Raw genomic sequence first — 20061 nt, forward strand, 5'->3', positions numbered from 1 at the left:
AGGACATCTGGGATCCTGTCACTGTGAAGCAACAGTGCTAACCGCTGAGCCACTGTGTTGCCAAGTGAAAGCCAGAGAATGCCAGCTAGATAGTAAAATTCAGCAAAAAGCCTTCCACACCATGTGGGGTGAGCTCCCTCCCTTTCAGCGAGTCCATCTCCCGCCTGTCAGGCCGTAGTGCCACAACTCTGAGCTCAGCAAACGTTTTCGTCTCCATCTTGCTTTCTGTCATCCACTTCTCACCCCTCCTAACCCTGTCTCCCTAGCTCCCTCTCTCTCTATCTCACTCCCTCATCTCTCTGTCTCCTTCCTTTCCCCACTCTATATATCTCCATCCCGCACACTGTTCACTGTAAATGCTGTGCCAGCAGAGTGATGCCAGGGAAATGGCGCCATCCTCATTGAGAGAGAGCAAGCAGACGGAGTGGGGGTGGCGCTGGAGGGGCTTGTTCAGTGACAGGCCCTGAAACCCAGCAATGAGAAAACACACTGCAGCAATCACACAGCTCCAGTAGATGGGATACACGGCTAAAGCTCCACATTCAGAGAAGGATCAGTACCAAAAATGATAGGATATAGACTCTTGATCCCCCAAAACTCCAACAACATTATTCTTTTTGAGTGGAACAAAGTGGTCGAAATAGGGTGGGAGTGTGAGACAGTGCAAGCCGTCAAGACAGGAGGAGGTGGAGGAGGAGGAAGACAAGGGGGAGGACAGGGGTTGGTTCATAAGCAAGCTGGCCAGGCAAGCAGACAGGCCACGGTTCATTTGAGGACTGAAGCTGCTCCTTTCCATCATTCGACTGTTCATTAATACCAGCTGTTCCTATGGGTCTCCCCGCAACTAAGCCTTGCTGCACTCTGCAAAAACCTATCAATATCCCAGCTACACAAAAACACTGCCTATTGCAGAGCGCGGCTTTAAAAAAAACAACTGCCCAGCGCTCCACCACAGGGCGTGTTTACAGAAATGGCCGTCTCTCCGAGATGCCTGATAATAGGCGTACGTTATTGACAGGCTGGATGCTTCTGGTGAGGCAGTTAAATGGGTGGCGACTACAAAAGAGGTGAGAATGACACGGGTCACTTAACACAGACTCTCAAAAAGGTGGCTCATGCCAGCCCACATAGTGCTCGGCTCAGTGTGTATAAAGGGTTCAGTTTCTCAAAATTAACCTTGTCAAACTCCGGTTCTGCCTGGGGGGGAGATTTGCATTACTAATGCAAATTTTTCAATCAGAGATTGTGGGGGGAGTGTGACATTTTAACATGCTTGTTCACCTTCTTACCATCATTGTGCATTCTTTTTCTTCCCTCCCGTAGTCCATTTAGAATTTTAAGCAGATTTGACCCATTCATATAACAGGATTCTCCACTTCCTGAGTGTGGCGTGCGGTGTTGTGTGTTTGGAAGTGTATACAGCAAGCCAGCGTGTTCCCTATATCAACTCAAGCTCGGCACACTCCACACTCTGCTACTCCACAGCGGAAGAGTTCTGCTGGGTCAAAATTAATTAGAGAAGCTGTTAAGCACACACCAGCTGTTGTAAACAAATGCAAATACATTTTCATTCCAAACAAGCCCCCCTTTTTATCGCGGCACACAAAATACTGTAAATCGTCTGCGTGTTTACCAACAACTTGGGCCATCATCAAGCAGGTTTTTCCCCACTTCATTTGTAGATTTGTTCCTATCACAGTCCCTCTTTCAATCTTTGCTTCATCACACTTCAATGACTCCACGCTTTTTGGCTGGTTTTGCTCTTGGACTCTTTCTTTGACAGGATCTGTTCTGACCAATTCCTTTTAATTTTTTTAAGTTAGGGGAACAGCAGGACCATGACACTCTGAGTAAGGGAGATGACAATCAAAGCCTATATAAACGGCTATGATCCTTCCAGTATTAGGGCTGCGATCTGCAATTACTTTCATTGCCAATGAATCTGCCGTTTAATTTTTTGTTTTTTTCGATAAAATTACAAAAAAAATAGTGAAAATGGACGTTACATTTTCCCACAGACCAAGGCAGCATGTCAATGTCAAATGTCTTGTTCTGTCTGACTGTATGTCCATATTCAGTTTACATCATGTAGGACAAAGACAAGCATCAAATGCTCCCATTTAAGAGGATAGAAATAGACAATTTGCTGAGAAATTGACTGAAATGATGAGCTCACTTGTGCTCCCGCAGAGGTTCTCTGCACCATGAAGAAGAAAAGGGTCTTCTCAAAGGGCCGGGGGGCCTGGAGGATCTGGTGCGGGTGAAAGCCCTATCAGCTGACTCCTGCTGCACTAACCTGTCAGCCCCTAATCGAGGACCATTCTGTACTACACAATCAGGGACTCAGAAAGGCAATGCAAGGTGTTTCTCATCCACATTAAACAGTGCAAAGCTTTAGAAGCACAGCACACACTATTTGGTTATTGTAGAAGACTGACAGTTTTTGGGTTGCACATGAAAAAAAAAGGAAGGAGAAGAATGCTGCCAATCCATCACTCACAGGGAGTTTAGACTCTTGTCACACTGGCTATGACAATGTGAACGGTAGAACGCCTGTTCTCCACACAGCACAGCACAGCAGGGCACCCATGCTGACAAATAGTCTTAACTGTTTGTAGCTACTTTGTATTCCAAAGAGAGATGACAGAGACATTGGGCTATGATGACATTATTGCATCCCTGAGGACCAAGCCACTATGTTTTGCACTGTGAAGCCATCTAATAAGAATATACAAGATGATTCAACTTTGGTACTGTATATAACCAACTGTTTCTGCTGAGTTGTCAAAATGTCCACCATTGGGGAACCAACCTGCAGAGTTAAAAGGTTTGGCTCGAAATGCATGATTTTAAACCCTATGGGATTGAAGAAAAGGAAAGACCAAATTGGAGACGCCATTGTCACTGATTCACAGTGACTCGCCGTCCCCGAAAAAAGACAAAAATTCATGACTATTTAAATGACCAATCCAGATGACTCAATCAACATTTCTTCAAAATGAGAGTTTCATTTGTAGAGGGGAAATAGAGGAGACAAAAACGGAGATTGGAGGTAATAAAAAGATCATATTAATTTCAACCAAACCTGAAGTAGTGCATCAATCTGGCAAAGGTCAAAGGGTAATAGCAGCCACAGACTACTTTACCACTGGTACCTTGCAGTCATATTTCATTCTCACTGTGTGTTTAATGCCTTTCCACTACCCCAATGGCCCCTCTGACTGGTTATCTGTGCTGTTTTCAAAGAGGCCGACCAAACTGTTAGAAAGGCCAACCTCCCTCAGCCGTCCAGCAAGCCTGACTTGCCAATCGGCCATCCTGTTTCCAGACAGCACAGTCATTTCCCAGCCCAGTGGAGCAGCACTCCCTGACCTCTGCCTCGACCTCCGCCTCAACAGCCCGAGTACCAGCACCAGCTCCAGCCCAGAGAGCAGGCACAGGCCACCTCGACTTATTTATGAGCCATTTCACACAGTGCTGCTCCCATTAGAGACCCAGCCTTGGCCCACCTTACACGGCACTCTCCTTGCACTTAACACATACAGTACACCAGCAGGACCAGGGGGACATGGGCGGGCGGGCGGGTCGAGGAGACCATTAGACCTATCACATAGGTACTGTCACACACCCAGCTAAAGATTACATCAAACAATCAGAGAATGACAAACGCATCAATCTACTTCCTAGTTGGCAGACATTTCCTGCGGATAGCTGCTACGACACCATTCACTCCATCGAGCGCAATCTTTTGTCTACTTTTTATTACTGTATTGCCTTCTGAAATATGTAATGACCCTATTCAGGGAAGTGATCACCCACTGATCTAATTTACTGACGCAAAAGAACCGATGGGTTTCGCTTATTGAACAATAATTGGACATTTCATTATTTCTCATTAATTTGGTTGGAGCTGAACTGTTAGTCTCAGCAGGAAACAGAAAGACAAAGAAAAAAGTCTCAACAGCATAAAACTTGATTGATGGATTGATTCAAAAAAGCATAGCAGACCATAATAAGAAACTCTGCTCATGCATGACTGAGAACAAGATTAGCCTGAGCTGGTAACATTCTAAAACTACAGGAAGCCAGTAAATATGAGCTTGTTTACTTTGCACCCGAATGAAGGTGACAACGTTGATTGGAAGACCTGGGAGCTATTTAAAGAGAGAGAGAGAGCGACGAAGACCGACACCCACCTGTGATTGTGACAAAGGCGTAGCCCTCGTCGCCCAGCAGTGGATTGATCAGTCCGCAGCTGTAGGTGCTATTGGGCTCGAGCACCACTGTCAGCACGCTGGTCATCGTGAACAGCCCTTCCTCATTGGCCACCAATGAAGTGGTGATATTGTCTGTCAGGTTGCGCCCGCCCCCATCTTTCCATATCACGCTAGCTTCAGGATAACCACCGTAGGCCACACAGGTCAGGGCCACCTCATCACCTGGTCGCAGGTTGGCTTCAGTCTGCAAAGTCACCACGGGCTTGGAGTATGGGGCTGAAACAAGGCAAGAGTACACAGGAGGAGGAGGGGGGGGGGGGGGGGGGGGGGGGGGGGAGGGGGGAGAAAAAGAGGTGTGGGGTGGGTGAGGATGGAGACGGGATAAGGGAACAGCAGACACATACTGAATTTAGTTAAAGTCTCTGCAGTGAGAGTCACCCTGGGAACTGTTTGACATGATTCCCATTAAATTCTTAATTATATTTAGGGAGCTTAGCATAACACAGTGCTTAAGATCCCACAGACACAGACAGCATCTGTGGCACATCGTGATGCTGCATCCTTACACTCTTAATGCTGCTCTCTCTCTCGAGACCCAAACCGCCGAGCCCCTCCCAGAAAGGGAATACGGTGCAAGGCAGGAGGTGGGGGTGGACAGGCCTCGGATGAAACTGGCAGGCTCAGAAATTTGGGGCGACTCAGTGGATAACATGGAAAAGAGCGTAGAGGGGTGGAGGTGAGGGGTGAATTGTCCGCCTCGGCTGAAATCACGCTCCTCCAATCCCTTGGGCTAAAACACGAGTATAGAGGTGGTGGAGAAATAGGCTGCTGTATTCCCAGAGCCAATCATTGCACAGCAAACAATGGGGTGGAGCTGAGGGCGAGATTAAAGAAGTTTGCCTGAGCTGCTTTTTGAAAAGTGGACTCTCAACACAAAGACAGATTTAGCGTGGTACACACTAACTTCCCCAGCTGTCCATTTGACTGACAGGCAGATATCCAGCGAGGGATCCTTTCATTTTCTTCCAGCACAGCATGAAGGAAGTCTACAATGTTAACCGTAAATGTTGGCTAAAAATAGAACATCTATAAATTCAATTGCATAAAATGGAACCAATTTGTCACTGTTGGAGACATTGTTTTCTCTCTCCCAAGCCAGGAGGGAAAAAACAAATGTTATTCATTAACACTGCCTAATGCACATCCATCCTTGGAGGATACAGGAACAATCTCACAACATATATAGACATGGGAGAGGGAAGGAAAGGCACACAGTATCATTATAAATAAATAAAAGGCTCTCAGCTGTGAAGGCGAGAGATGTAGTCACACGGCGGAGAAGATGTTAGTGATGGCTGACTGACCCTAACAACAGCTAATAATCAAAGTCAGCAGATATTGACCATGACAGACCACAAACAGTGCTTATTGACCAAAAACACTGCTCAACAGCCCGGAGGAAACTATTTATCACCTACTCACGGAGAAGAGAGGAAATTATCATGAATCACCATCTCCATAGGTAATTGCATATTACACTTTACTACATACTATTAGTGTATATGTCTGTATAAGTGCTGAGGTTAAATCACTTGGAATACGATCAATTCAAGTGTAAAGTGAAACTATAACACAAACATTAGGCAATTAAAGAGCATATATATGTTCATGGGAGCATTATAATTATCCTGGACTTTAAAACAATAAACCTGTGTGTGTGTGTTGTGTTTTTCAACCAATGATGTGTTTTTCAACCAATGATGGTGGCCCAATGCTTGGGCTTGTAAGATAAAGTATAGACAGCCTGCAGTACAATCTGGGGGTGTGGAGGTTAAAAGATATGGGCCGCTAACAGGCAGAAAAAGCCTAACAAAATATGCTAATAGGTTGCATCATGGGAGATGCAGACGTTTTTTCGGACTGTAACCCGTACACCCGTACCACGGGCCTGACTAAAAGGTCAAGATTTAAGGGCTTGAATGTTGTAATCTGTCTCTTGTGAATACCCCAACTTTAAATAGCTTGAATGTCCCTTTAAATAAAAGGGAATTAATACAAATAAAAACCTGGGCTGTAACTAATTATTTTATCATCAATTCATCCCTCAGTTATTTTTCCATATATTTCAATTCATCATTCATCTATAAAACATCAGGAATTTTTGCGAAGTGTAAATAATGAGTGTAAGGTTGCCTGTTTTGTGACTTTTTTGATTGTGAAAGAGAATTTAATGAATCATAAATGTTGATTAAAGTCAGTCTTGGTGTATGTTCGTATATTTAACAGGAACAATACAAGTAAACAATGTTCCAAAAGGAAAAGGACGTAATGACCTTTATATAAGCTGTCTAGCGAAAGGTAATTTGCAGTCCGTCCCTGGTTGTTTTTTGTATCCACTTTCTATATGCCACTGGTCACAAGTGACCATGTGCGTGTTGATCTTGTTCTACACGTGTCATGGACGTCACGGCTGGACTCACCGGCCACCTGCAGCAGCAAAGCAGCGCTGTCGTAGTCCTGCACCCTGACGAAGCAGGTATAGCTGCCTTCATCAGCCACCACCACCCTGCTGAGCAGGAGCGAAGCGTTGCCGAGGCCCAGCTGAGCGGGGAATAGGCCGGTACGGTTGGCGAATCTCTCAGCCTGGTCCGTCAGCTGGTCGCGTTCCCCCCAGTACCCGTGCACACTGCGTTTGGTGTCCGTCAGCTGCCAGAAGACGCTCAGATCAGACAAGTTGAAGGAGTTGGCGTGGCTGAAGGAACAGTTGAGTGTGGCATCCCTGCCGTGCAGCGCCACCACTGGCTGCTCCGGGACCAGCACTTCCATCACAGCTATAAGAGAGGAGGTGGGACATACTATGAGTAATGCTCATTAAAAGATTAACATTCTTGAATTGAATGACAAAATAATTGTGTTTTTATTTACTTAGAGAGAGCCGTGTTTTGCTGCACGTTAAAAAAAAAAAGTCAGGCAAACTGTTACAGCAAAATATATTGAATACACTCAACTCTAGGTAGTCTAAAAATAGACAATAAACAGTGTTAGTAAATTTACCACTTTGCCCAGGTCTAGTATAAACATACAGTATTCACTGAATCACAGCAGTAATTCAGTGTGCTGTGTTCAAATGTGACAGACTGAAACCTACTCAAATTTGAATACCTTAAAAAAAAAATCAATGCAGTATTTTGAAATATATGCTGTGCCTGCTTCAGAAACATCCACTCTGTTTGTGCAGCATGTTAGCGCGGAGCAGGTGAGGCAGGATGAAGGCGAGGGGGAAGAAGAGGAGGGATCTGGCGGTAAGCGTTAGGACTTTGTTTGCGCTCCTATAGGCTTTGCCTCCTAGCGATGGCTCAGCGTGCCGAAACTCAGCGATGAAAGCACCAACATCTGTGTAGCTTCAGTACAATTGTTCGTTAAAAGGTTAAAAAAAACATATGTTGGGGGGTGGGGTATAACTTCACTAAAACTCTTGAGTGTGTGTGTGCCTTTGTGGGAATGAAAAGTGACTCTGCTTCTCTCTAAACGCTTCTTCGACACACAGGCTGCAGATTATGTTCCGTGCATCTGTGTGTGTGTGTGTCTGTGTGCACTTGTGTGTATTGTTTGTCTAGACTAGGCCAAGAGAGCAAAGAGTACACTGCATAATCATTCTGAATTAGTAGCCATCTCAGGCGGTCCAGAGTACATCCATAGTATTCTCAAGAGTCAGCATTCTCCATTGATCCCTGCCTGCTCTTATACAACTCTGAAACACTCATCAGTATCACAGGGGAGGAAAAAAGCCAGCCGGCCCCTGGAGCAATACACTCTACTTTATGCTCAGCCTCTCTAATTGTTATAATCACAGTGGCATTTTAGCCTCCTCACCCATTTTTAAGCTCCGTCAATCACACAGCCAGCATCAATGTCGAATTGCTGTAGAGGAGATTTGAGTGACTACTTCCCCTATCAACAACAAACAAGTCTTTCATCCGAGAGCGTTCATATACGGCCGGGTATTGCTAAGTCAAGGCAGACCTATTTTCAATCACATTCAAGCCATTCCCAGCTAGGTAGCCCCTCCGCATCACACCACAAACAAGCCTGCTCGTCCTGTAGGAACAGTGCCACCTATTGGCCAACTTCAAGTGTAGAAAGTGGTACAGACAAAATGCACAGATTGCGGTACAAATACCACAGGAATGCCATATCTAAAACAGGGTGCCGGGCCCAAACTGCTCCGCCTTTTCAGAGTGAAAAGAGTATTTTAGATCATTTAATAATCGAGGTATACAAACATTTAAGTGACGGCCACTTTTTGTGTCCTTCTCAAGAATTGCTTCACCTAAAAACAGAAGCAGGATACATCGGGGAAACAATCAAGGGGTATTACTTTTTGATTGAAAATTATACTCTACAATTTTAGTAGAGTTTTTTTTCTTCCTTTACTGCGATTACAAAAGCTCTCTTGGTGCTGCGGGGGTTGTGCCCACATTCACTCCGCTGGGCTACAGCACGGCAGACAATCCAGAAGAGTTATCAGGCAAAGCATGAGAGGAGCGGGCGGTATTGTGCCGCCATCAAAAGGGATAACGGAGCACATTTTCTGGAGTGTGTATTTATGCTGTCTTTGGAGGTGGCCCGACCTTCCCGGTAATGAATAGGTTGCTGGTGTTTTTTTTGTAGGAGTGGAGGGTCAGTGACAGCCCTCTATTTGACGTGCATGTTGAAGGAGGAGGAGAGAGAGCAATTAAATCACTCCCCGAGCAGCCTGGGATGACTCACACCACTGAGTTCATACAGGAAGGGGGGGGGGAGGGAAACTGAGAGAAAGAGAGGCGAGCGTCAACCTCACACTTAAAGATAATATCTGGAAACAAGCCAAGGGAGAGGCTGTGGTAGAGCCTCGCACACTAATCCCTCAACACAGACCAAAGCCATGTCAGAGAGGAGAAAGAGATAGAAACTCCCCGTTTCTAATTCCACATCTCTTCACTCACTGCTGCTTTAAAACCATTGACCTACCGCTTGCTCCAAGGCCCTGGTCAGACGCAGCTGTACACGGGGACCTTGTGTAGAGACGCCGACCTGCACTTGGAGAGAGAATTCAAGGGGAGCATTTTGCAATGCATCGAGGGGATTGGACAGGAGAGGAGGGCGAGCTCGGCCGGCTGACGTCATGGAAAGCGCGCATCTGATGTCCTATTCGTCAGAGGTGAAATACCACAAGCCAAAGTGAATCAATGTGCACACTTGGCTGTTTTTTGATCTGCTGCTGCCGTTTACACCAAACAGCATGCTCGGTATACTAGCCGTATGTTTGATCGTCTCTCCTCGGGTCTGCTCTCGAACATGAAAAGAAATGCATTCTCCAAAGAGACAAGTGTAAGTAGCAGAGGTTAAAGATTACAACACAAGCGGTCTTTGGTGAAGGGGGCCGGGCCAGCACCTTGTAGCCAGGCCCGCGGCGTCTTCTCAGGGGTAAGTGGGGATCTCACCTCTCCCTTCTCCCTTTTTTTCGATAAAGAGATGCTCAGAAGCCATAGAGGGCAGGCTGGGAGACGTCAGGCTGTGGGGATTTACACGCTGCACTTTGTGTTTATGGGCCTCAGCTCTGTTTGAGTGCCTGCGAGACAGAGACGGGCACTTTCACAGCCGACATGAAATAAACTCATTACAGCCTTCGTGAGCGCTGGCAACGGGCCCCGCTTAGCAGCGAGGCGGAGGGCTGGGTAGAAAAAGGCTGCAAGTGATCTTCACACTGCTCTCCATTCTACTTTCAAGAGTACACACCACCTTGTCACCATCAAACCTCCTTCCATCTTGCTTTCCCCCGTCTGCAAGGCAGGGGTGCTGCTGGATTTGCCTCCACGATGTTATTGGTATAGTGAAACTGATGCTAGCTGGGTCAAGTGGGGTGAGCGGGGAGGCTGAGTGTGAGACAGAGACAGCGTAGGATGCAAGCAGACAGCAAATAGGAGGATCACAGCTTTCATAGGGTAGGGTGCGTGCAGGGTGACTAACGACGAGGCTGTTGGTAAATAAAATCACATCATCCTAGCAGATACATAGGTATCTAATAGGATGATGTGATTTTGTATGCATGTTCACAAAATCAGATAACTGGACTGAGATTATTAGCCCTCACCAGTCAATCTAGGCAGTTATTTGACTGATGTGATGCGCACACCTTAAATGAAACAAACCTGTGTTGGTTTTACAGTTGCGCAAACTTCCATCTAAACTGAACAGATGATATCTAAAGCTCAGGTGCAGCTCAGATTCTCTGTATTTCACTAAAATAACAACATACGTGAACTGAATAGCTACTGTATGATCACTACATGAAGTAAGGTAAGTGGTAAGGTCGGTGCCTCCTTAACAAGCACACTTGAACTGTGACTATAACAGGCCTTTTTCATGGCGGACATTTTTACATTTTTACAGGAAGAGAGCTGTAGTAATAACGAATCAATAATGGCTACCTGCCATTCAAATATATTAGTTCTGGGGCACTGGTATTGTGGCAAAGCCTACTGGGAGACTGTGACATTAATATCTGTGAGTCTTTTCATTGATGTTTTATTTATAGTAAAAATTGTACATATATCATATAACTTTGAATTATTAATATTTTCAGTGAATGACTAGAAAGACATGGTAGACTTTCAATGAGAGGAGTAGGGATACATTAGTTTTACATGTATTCTGCTGTATTTGTATATTTTCACTAAATAGTCGTGTACATTGTAATAGATGCCTGGGTGGGTATTCTGTTATTTGGGGTTTTCAGCAGCTTTATACTTTGTAAAACTCGAACTCATTGTGCTGATACCGTGCACATTGGGAAAGTTTAAACAAAGACAAAAATGAATGCATAGAAATGTACTACAATCAACCAAATGAACGTAGACTCAACAAATGCAATACAGACGCAAGGATCCAGGCAAGACATGGATCTAAAGACCACACAGTAACTAACCAGACTGCAGCCACAATGCGCGATATTGTAAATAAGACTTTCTAAACGGCAAGTGTGCACTGATTACTGGGAAGTCACTCACTTTCATCTTGTCACTCACTCACAAATGTGCACCGTAAGCAGGCAAATGTGTGGCACAGCAGAATGTGCAGACAGCTGCATCCTTATTCCATTTACTCATTTTTACACCGACCCTTTCTAACTTCTTATCCTGCAGCCGCAAAACGTGTGTCAACAAATGGCAGACGTAGGAATGTGTGCTATAGCACATATTTTGTCCCATTGTGGAAACTGGTTACGTTTAGAATCCGTTAACTGACATGAAAATAAACTTTCTACGGCCACATTTCAAGCCTACAATACTCAAATTAAAGCAATTCAATAGAAAGGACTTGAGAAAAGTCTTTCTCAGAGGCTGAAATGATTCCTTTGATCATCCTTAATTTATATCCCAGCTCAGCTAGAGCCACAACATGCTCCAGTAGTAGGGAGTTGTATCAAACTGTTGATCATTGCAACACTCTATCAGCTTATCCCTTCTGGGGAAAAAACAAATACTCCACATTTCAAAATACCCAATCGTGCCAGAAATGATCAGTTCAGTATGAGTGCGAGTCAGATTTTTAAGTTATGGTTATTTCAGTTCTGCTTTTGTTTATTGATTTTACAACTTGAGAGGAACGCCTTTGCACTTTGTGCAAAAGCAGTAACAAGAAGTTAACATAAAGTATTGCAATGGATTGCCTTAGTCTTCCTAGAAAAAGGAAACAAGGTACAAGTACAAGTATTAGTTAGCATTGGCTTTAATCAGCGGTATCAGTATCCATAAACTCTGAACAATATCCAGTACGCACACACCTTGCCACACGTAATTTCATGCAGAAACAGACTCCCACAGGCCAGAGAATGCATTGATATTCCACACCTGTATGACTCCTGACAGCTGCACAGCAACACACTGTCGGAGGAATTGGACACGAGGTTCTCTGACACTACAATGGAGATGCTGTTACAAAGCTGCTCTGGAGCAGAGAGGTTCCCATCAGCATGACCAGCAACAGCCAAATAAACAAAATACACACGTGTATGCGGCACTAGCACACAGGTACACAAGTCGACACACACACACACACACACACACACACACACGCCAACAATAGGCAAGCAGATTTATTCAAGTTAGTGATTTCTAGAGCTATCTGCAAGGATTATTTTCACAATTCACTGACTTCAGCTGCAATCCATACATTGATGCCCAGCACACATGAAGACATACATTTTAACAATTTAATACCAAATTCATGGCCTTCCAGCTCAATAAGGAATTCAACTTCACTCCCAACTTGACTCAGTCCGATACCAACTACAGCCGCACAAAGCCTCTTAACATAGGAGGTAGAAATGGCGACTCAATAACAGAGGGTGAACAGTTATATTCACCCAATCATTTGGGTTTGTTAAATACAATAAGTACACATGTTTAAAGGGTCTCGCTCAAACCCCGTGGAAACCAATGACATGGAAGGAAGAACAACTAGGATGTCACACATAGAGAGAATTGAGCCCGAGCACTGGAGGGGGTGATATTGACACAGCAAAGTAAACAGGTGCAATACTAACAGACCGCAATGACAGTCGGGCTCAGACGGACAAGCAGACAAGCAGCAGGGGATATGCTTTTACAACACTGCCCCCCTCTGGTGATCAATATAACTGCAGCCCAACACATTTTCACTCTGGACATTTTGCACCACCTGAACATCAAAGGGTTTTGCTCAAAGGATCCGTGAGCCCTTTCATACCGATTATTCTTATGATATAACCAATCCCTGTAAAAGTCTTAGGGGAAAGTCTAGCTTTTGATTCCATGCTGTCAGGAGCAGATGTACATGTCCATCATACTCCCATTCGGAAAAAGAATTTGCATCTGGAAAAAACATTAAAAACTGTGCACGCATGGGAGTGCGTGCACGGTATGCATGATTTGGTCCGAAAATTAGCGATCTGAAAAAGAGCCTGTGTCTTGAGCAGGGTTGTTTTTGTAAAATGGCACCTCAGTGGAAGAGGCACACTATGGATGAGATTAAGTGAAGCCTTCTGCGGTGTAAAGGGGTCACTTTCAACATTAAGCTCTGAACATAATCTCTTCCTCCCCCATTTTTGCTCGAGGAACTCATCATGGAGTGTGAGTGCCCTCACTCAGAGAGAAATACAGGTGATGGCAGATAGCAATGTCATAAATCAAGAAGGGTCTCACTTTTGTGCTATTCTCTATTTTTTCCGCTCCCTATCTCTGCTCCCTCTGTCGTGCCTCCTTCATAGATGTATGCCATCTCATTTCCCGTCAATAACCTGGTAATGGGCTCCGGCAGTCAGATAACATGGCCGGCTGAAGAACAGTGGAAAGATAAGGACAAGTTTCTGCCTTTACGAACCTGAGAGACAGACAGAGAGCCTTTGATGAGCGGGAAGCCGGTGATGGAAAGGGGGTGAGCGGTGTAGAAAATGAAGGGTCATAATGTCAGATCTGACTTGAGTGCAGCTAGTTTCTCTTAATGGCATACATCCACTATGGTCATCATTACAGAGCAGCCAGAAAGAGTTGATGAGGAAGACAAAGAGGAATCTTTTTTGTTTCCTTCTGATCCCTCTTGATGAGGCAGGTGTTACCATCTGCTGTCTTATGAAAGTATTTTTCTAGTGCGTTCACAGGTTCGTATACTGTGCTGATTCATGGTTTCATGCACCAGGAGCGATACGAGGTTAGGCACGGGTCAGCTCGTTGCAAGCTGCGCGTCGTCTCAATGACAGAGCCCCCCCCCCCCCACCCCCTGTGCCTCCTGACATCACCGCTGCCACGCCACCGAGGCAACACCCTGGAGGTGGGTGTCTCCCTGTGTCAGCTGCCGTTGTGTTGCTTCCTCAGCGAGTCAGCGGCCGTGATGCCTTCCAAGCACAGATCAGCATCCGTTCAACCCGTTCATCACAGCCCACTAGGCACACAACAGACCCACATATGGCTCCAGGCCCCCCTCTTCCCCTCCGGAACTGCAATCTCGGCATATTAACCGTATCAATGTTTTAACGATCCCACAAGGCGGAATTTTTAGGACTTGTTGAAATAATCATGAGGCGCTTGTTGGGTAAATGCACTCAGTTTCAATGGGCACACTGTGAGAAAGGCAGAGCTGGGAACCGGTGAGACAGAGCCGAGCCAACGGAGACTGGTCATTATGTATTCATTGCGGCGAAACCAATCTTTGTTGAGCCTGTCCTCGATTGTTTTTAAAAGGATACTTCACTGGACGCAATCAAATTAGCCAGAACATCACAGATATGGGGTAATAACCCTAAATTGAATTTCTGCACACGCTAAAGTGTCCCCTCTCTGCAGAATCAATTGCTGTGAAGAGAAAAGGAGGACAGGAAGAGGGCATTCATAGTTAGCAGACCTTTAAAAAGTACACCAGAGATGCAGGCATGAGCGGGCTATTTTCACGCTCCGGAGCCCTGCCATAATGTGTGCCTGCTGACTACTATGCTAGATGCAATCTATCCAATTATGCTAATTAATTTGAATTACCTTACAGCTCCCATCACTGGGAGGGAAATTGGGTCAGCTTTCCATTGCTGCAGTTGCATGAATATAATTCTCCTCCATTGTTTGGGTGCTAAGAGCCGCACACGGCGAGCTCTGGCAGCCTAGCAGCTGCGCTAACTGAACAGAGACTGACAACAACAAGCAATTAGCTCGACAGCCTCCTGTTAGCTCTGCCACTGGCTGACACTGCTGTGTGCTGTGCTGGAGTGAGCCAAGGATGCTACTGTACTCGGCTACTGTTCAGTCATTACTGTACATATGCAATGACATTTCACACATTTTGCTGACCTTTTGTAACCACTTTGGGTTATAATGAGCACGGTAAAAATGAACCTAAGCCATTGTAAGCAACCAGCGGTGTCAAGGGTCAAAGCCAGACTGGGCCGGAGACGCACACTTTTTCTTGCTTTCGGCATCTTCAATAGTGCATTTCAGCACAAACGCAACAACCCCTTACAGACAAGCCTCCTGCCTGCCGCAGTGACACAACAGCTGTGCAGCGCTGTATGAGCAACATCAGAGAGAGGTTTCCCAGAGAGTGATCCATCATCTGACTACTGAGTCAGGATACAGCTGGGAGCTACAGAGGCAACGTTGCTGCGTCGGGGATGACAGTGTTGTCGTGCGCTGTCCTTGTGTTTGTCTTCCACAAATACTGTTGTCATGATAGGAAGTGCGTTGCCAGAGACCACAAAGTGTAATCGGGTCTACTGATATGGGCACTTACAGGAGTTATCGAGCAATGACACGGCTGAACACAGGGAAGATTACAGCCAGTAATCCCAGGGAGGGACCTGGGAGACCCTGAATCATATCGACACAGACAAGCGCGCACACACACACACACACACACACACACACACACACACACACACACACACACACACACACACACACACACACACACACACACACACACACACAGCTGCTCATATAATGACACAAGTCTGTAGGGTTTCTGTTTGGGTGGCCAACAGCAGCAAAACGTGGCTGTTTATAAATCAAAGGCAACCAAATTGACCTTTAATTAGTTACCCAGATAATTACTGTTGTCATAAACAGATAAAAAAATAAGACTGCATTCATTTGTCTCCCCACAAGTGTATCAAGTTCGTGGCACTGCACTCCAAATATTAATTAACTCAGAATGAAAAACGAAGAGGGATTGTTTTTGTCTGTATCGCTCCGAAATGCGACTGAAACTCTTCGAAGCTGGCGGCACAGTTGAAGTTACAAATATTACACTAAGTCCTATAAGCTCCAATAAGCAAGTGGTGTTTTTTGTGTCATCATACAATGTCACACATGTGCAGACCATAGCATGAAACTATAGACTCCAGCTAATTCACTCAGTGCTCCAGTTAGCAGAGAGAAACTGAATCATCGTGTGAGCTACAATAGCCCATTACCCGCGAGTTAAAGAGCTCCATCAGTCCCCGACACCTCCTCCTCCTCCTCCTCCTCTTCTTCCCTCCCGGTGAGGGGAGCGAGTTTGCGGACGCCACACAGCCAGTAATGAGCAGGCCGCCGGCCCATTTGTGCTGGGAGAGAATAGGTCCCTAATGAACCACCGGAGACACTTATGTCCACTGAGTCAAGATTGAAATGTGCCACTGATGGCTGATAGGAGGTTGTGTCAGCTCAACCAGAGAGCAGAAAAGGCAAAAAATAGCTCTTTTTAAATGATGGTGTTTTGGACGATAAAAGTTCTTTGTGAACTTTGTGGGTGGTATGTAGTTTCTAGTATACAGAGTCCAGTTTGGGCATGTAGAAAAAAACAAACATTTAGAGCTAACTTCCTCCTTCTTCTTTAGGCTACTCATTAATATAAAGGAATAGCATTTGCTATAATATTTTAGTTTACATGATGTGTCAGCCACACACCAACTGGGAAAAGGTTGGTGTTAAAATATATGCACTGTCGATCCCTCTTTTGACATTCCCAATTCCCCTTCTTTTATTCACCGCGTCTTGAGACGTTATCAGGCCCGCACAGGCTATTTGTCTCTTTTTTACGATGACTCAAGTTTTTCTTCGAGCACTATTTTCTACTGAAGTAAAACTTTTGAGTGCATGAGTTATGAATCCTCAGTTGCTACATCAACCACCACCCTGCTTCCCGGTGTTATAAATATAAGAGGATGACTTCCCCACCGCACTCCCTGAGTCACAGCAGGAAAAACTGCACTTTTAGCACTTTTCATCGAGGGCCTCACCCTAGCCCAAAGATCTATTCCTCACCCGTCTGGAAAAGGGCAAATCTATTCTGTTTTACACGCTGAATTATCACAAAAATATATAAAACACACACACAGTTGTAACCCTGTAAAAACTCAACTTAAAAATGAAAAATACGTCTTTTTTACTCCCTGAGGCAGTGCGTCTATACATAAATAAGACAATGTTCATTGTCAACTTGTCTGGATGGTTTTAGAGTTTAAACAAGGAAAGGTTTATAACTTTTAAAGTATTGGCACATTATTTTTGGGAGTAGCCTCATTTGAGCTGTTGCTTTGCTCAGTGAAGCCTTTGAAGGGGGGGGGAAGGGGGGGGGAGACTAATATGCCCTGCAGGGCATGTTGTTTAACAGGCACTGGCATTTCCCAGCGCGGTGAGTCTGATCTAATGGCAGGGCAGAGGCAGGGGAGACACCCACCCATAGCTTGGATGGCCAGCATTGCGGGAAGCAGGAGGGACAGCATGCTCTTCCAGGGTGGATTGGAACCGCAGGTCAACTTCTTCAGACACAGCGCTGCAGGGGAGAAACACAGACGTCTGAGGAGGTGGAAGATTGTAATAACATGGAACACAACAGCACTACAATATAAGACTAGAAGTGGACAGAAGGCTGATTAAGGAGTGAGACATAAAAGAGTTTTATGTCTTTGTCTCAGCTTGCTTTGTCTCTCAAGAGGGTGGAGTTTGAGATAAACATTTTTTATGAAGTCGAGTCTATTTGACAGTATAGATTTATTATTATTTCTTTTTCTTTAGATTAACAAATGTATCTGAATTAGATCATTTCGGTCTTTTCTCTGGCCCGCTCAAAGCGTTTCTCTTCCAGCAGGAGTGGAGCTGTGATGACAAATGGGGACTTCCAAAGTCGACAGGAAACAGCTGAGCCAAGTCATCCTCTCTGCTTTCTAAAGGGGAAAACACTACTTCAAGAGTGAGCAGAGGCAGACAAGACTATCCTCTCCCCGTCTACGTCCACTCTACCTCACATGAAATACTGATGAGGTATCATTTTCAGAGAGATTGGTAGAGGTCACTATTTGTTTCTTTATTTGTCTCAGACAAAAACTACTTGTATTTGTATTTTAAATAAAACTGGAGGTACGTTTTTAATCTAGAAAGATTCTACTGCCATTTGGGTCACTGGATATCTTCTCCAGGTAACTTTATTGTGTTATAATGTGCGAGACATATATTAAAGCAGAGAAGATTGTGAGCAATAATCTACCATCTAGTGTGACGACATTTCTTAGCACAAGAGCACCTGGTTCTGCTTCCTTCCTGTTTCTTTACACTCATTTCCTTGTGGTCAGTTATTCACGTCATGTATCCCGATGGCAAATGTGTTGGTTTATAGAGAAACTAGTCAATCTTGGGGAAAGGTTACGTGGACTACGTGTTGCTTTCAGCCCATTGATCTCAGCGTCCAGCGTCACAGGGTCAGATTGGGTGTGTACGTAGATACCGGGTGCTTTACTCTCAGCAGCAGTGTCTTTTTTGAAACTACCACTTGGAGTCACTAAATTACAAACCCTATACAAATGGGGAAAGTTATGTAAAGCTCAACATACAGTATCTTTAAGGCTGGCATTCAAGATGGATGAACAGCACACATCCGAAAATGCAACAGCTACTCATATTGCGGATTGGTATAAGACGGCCTAGTGGTTGGTCAGCGTTACGTTGAGGAGTGACTTGTGAACCACACATACTGTCATAAATATGAAAATATGATCTACTCGTTATAAAGAAATGAAAGTAGCAGCCATCTAGAGAATTCAGCATTTCTATTTTGATGTGTAAAAATGTTTTATATCTAAAGAAGTGTTTTTAGAAGTTTAGTCATGTAGTTTGGCATTATAATGTTCCATTTGTATCCATTTAAACTCTGTGATCACACAATGCTGTCACTTACATAGACACACAAACATATATATATATATATACAGTATATACTGTATTATTGAGCAGCTAAATGTCTCACAAATCTACAACTAAAAGTTCAGGTAACTTTGTTTTTATACATTTTGGACAAATAGAAATACGTTAAAAATTGTGGAAAGCTGCTTTCAGATCAGTTGGGGGGTTTTATTACTATATAAATGATCATATTCGATGTCAGCTGTAGCTCCACCTCCGGCTGAACTAAAACCTTTTCCATTTATGGCTTCAGCAGAGAGGATGTGGGCAGCAGTGCAGCTTCATCACTAAGTTTCCATAAAAGAACACTCACCATTCTCTCTCTGGACTCTCGGAAGGCATACGCTTGCCGGAGACCAACTCAACAGAGACGCTTGTAACACTATCTGAATCTCCCAAGATATTTACCCTCAGAGGCAGAAGAATATGGGTCGTTCACTGCACAGGCATTCAAAGATGCGCATAAATATTCAGTGAAGAAAAGGCCAGAAGGGGCAAGATTACTGTAAATACATCTGTTCAGTGTCCTATGAACTGAAACGTGCCAACTCACCAAACCACAGTCTGACTGTGCCTGTGTTGTCCAGACACCAGGAAGCCATCAAAGAGTATTTTACTGAATGACTCAAGTGCTTTACCGACCCCGTGCCAGCAAGTAAACGCTGTATTCTTCCTTTCATTTTATCGATTCAACTTTAACGACTCACTTCAATGTCAGAGATCAGAAGAAGCTGACCGCACTTAAACCGCAAACTCAAAAATATAATGACACAATTAAAATGTAAGTTTATGGTCACTGAAAGTTGTACTTTTAAAAAGCTATGTTATCCATCACTATATCACACCAACATATCAAAACCACTGCTGGTTCTTTATTCAGATTTCAATACCTGTTCAGTAAATGAACTAATAACGGTGCTCCTTAAGTTGAAGACAATTAAAATGGAAATAGAAATGGTCACCAAGAGACCGTTTAAAACAGTCTGAACGTCTTGAAGATCCTTTAGTGATCGGTCGGCAGCTTTTGGGCCATAATCAGCAGTGTATTTCATTTTGACGCTGCGCTAAGGATTATTAAGCTTCTTACTGAGGTCAAAGGAAAGAGAAATGACTGTGAAGTA

General features: G+C 44.5%; 1 protein-coding gene across 1 annotated transcript in view; it reads right to left on the reverse strand.

Annotated features, from left to right (window-relative positions):
* Nucleotides 1–20061, reverse strand: part of cd276 (CD276 molecule) — a 61853-nt gene that overhangs the window by 39122 nt on the left and 2670 nt on the right. Inside the window, exons 2-4 of the mRNA XM_031848377.1 lie at nt 17442–17537; nt 6698–7048; nt 4197–4493 (exon numbers count right to left, since the gene is read on the reverse strand). Of these exons, the coding sequence (XP_031704237.1) occupies nt 4197–4493; nt 6698–7048; nt 17442–17487 (694 nt within the window). The 5' untranslated portion in view covers nt 17488–17537. The remainder of the gene's footprint in view (nt 1–4196; nt 4494–6697; nt 7049–17441; nt 17538–20061) is intronic.

Source organism: Anarrhichthys ocellatus, unplaced genomic scaffold (assembly GCF_004355925.1).
Source record: "Anarrhichthys ocellatus isolate YVR2014 unplaced genomic scaffold, GSC_Weel_1.0 scaffold8, whole genome shotgun sequence".
Classification (NCBI taxonomy): Eukaryota; Metazoa; Chordata; class Actinopteri; order Perciformes; family Anarhichadidae; genus Anarrhichthys; species Anarrhichthys ocellatus.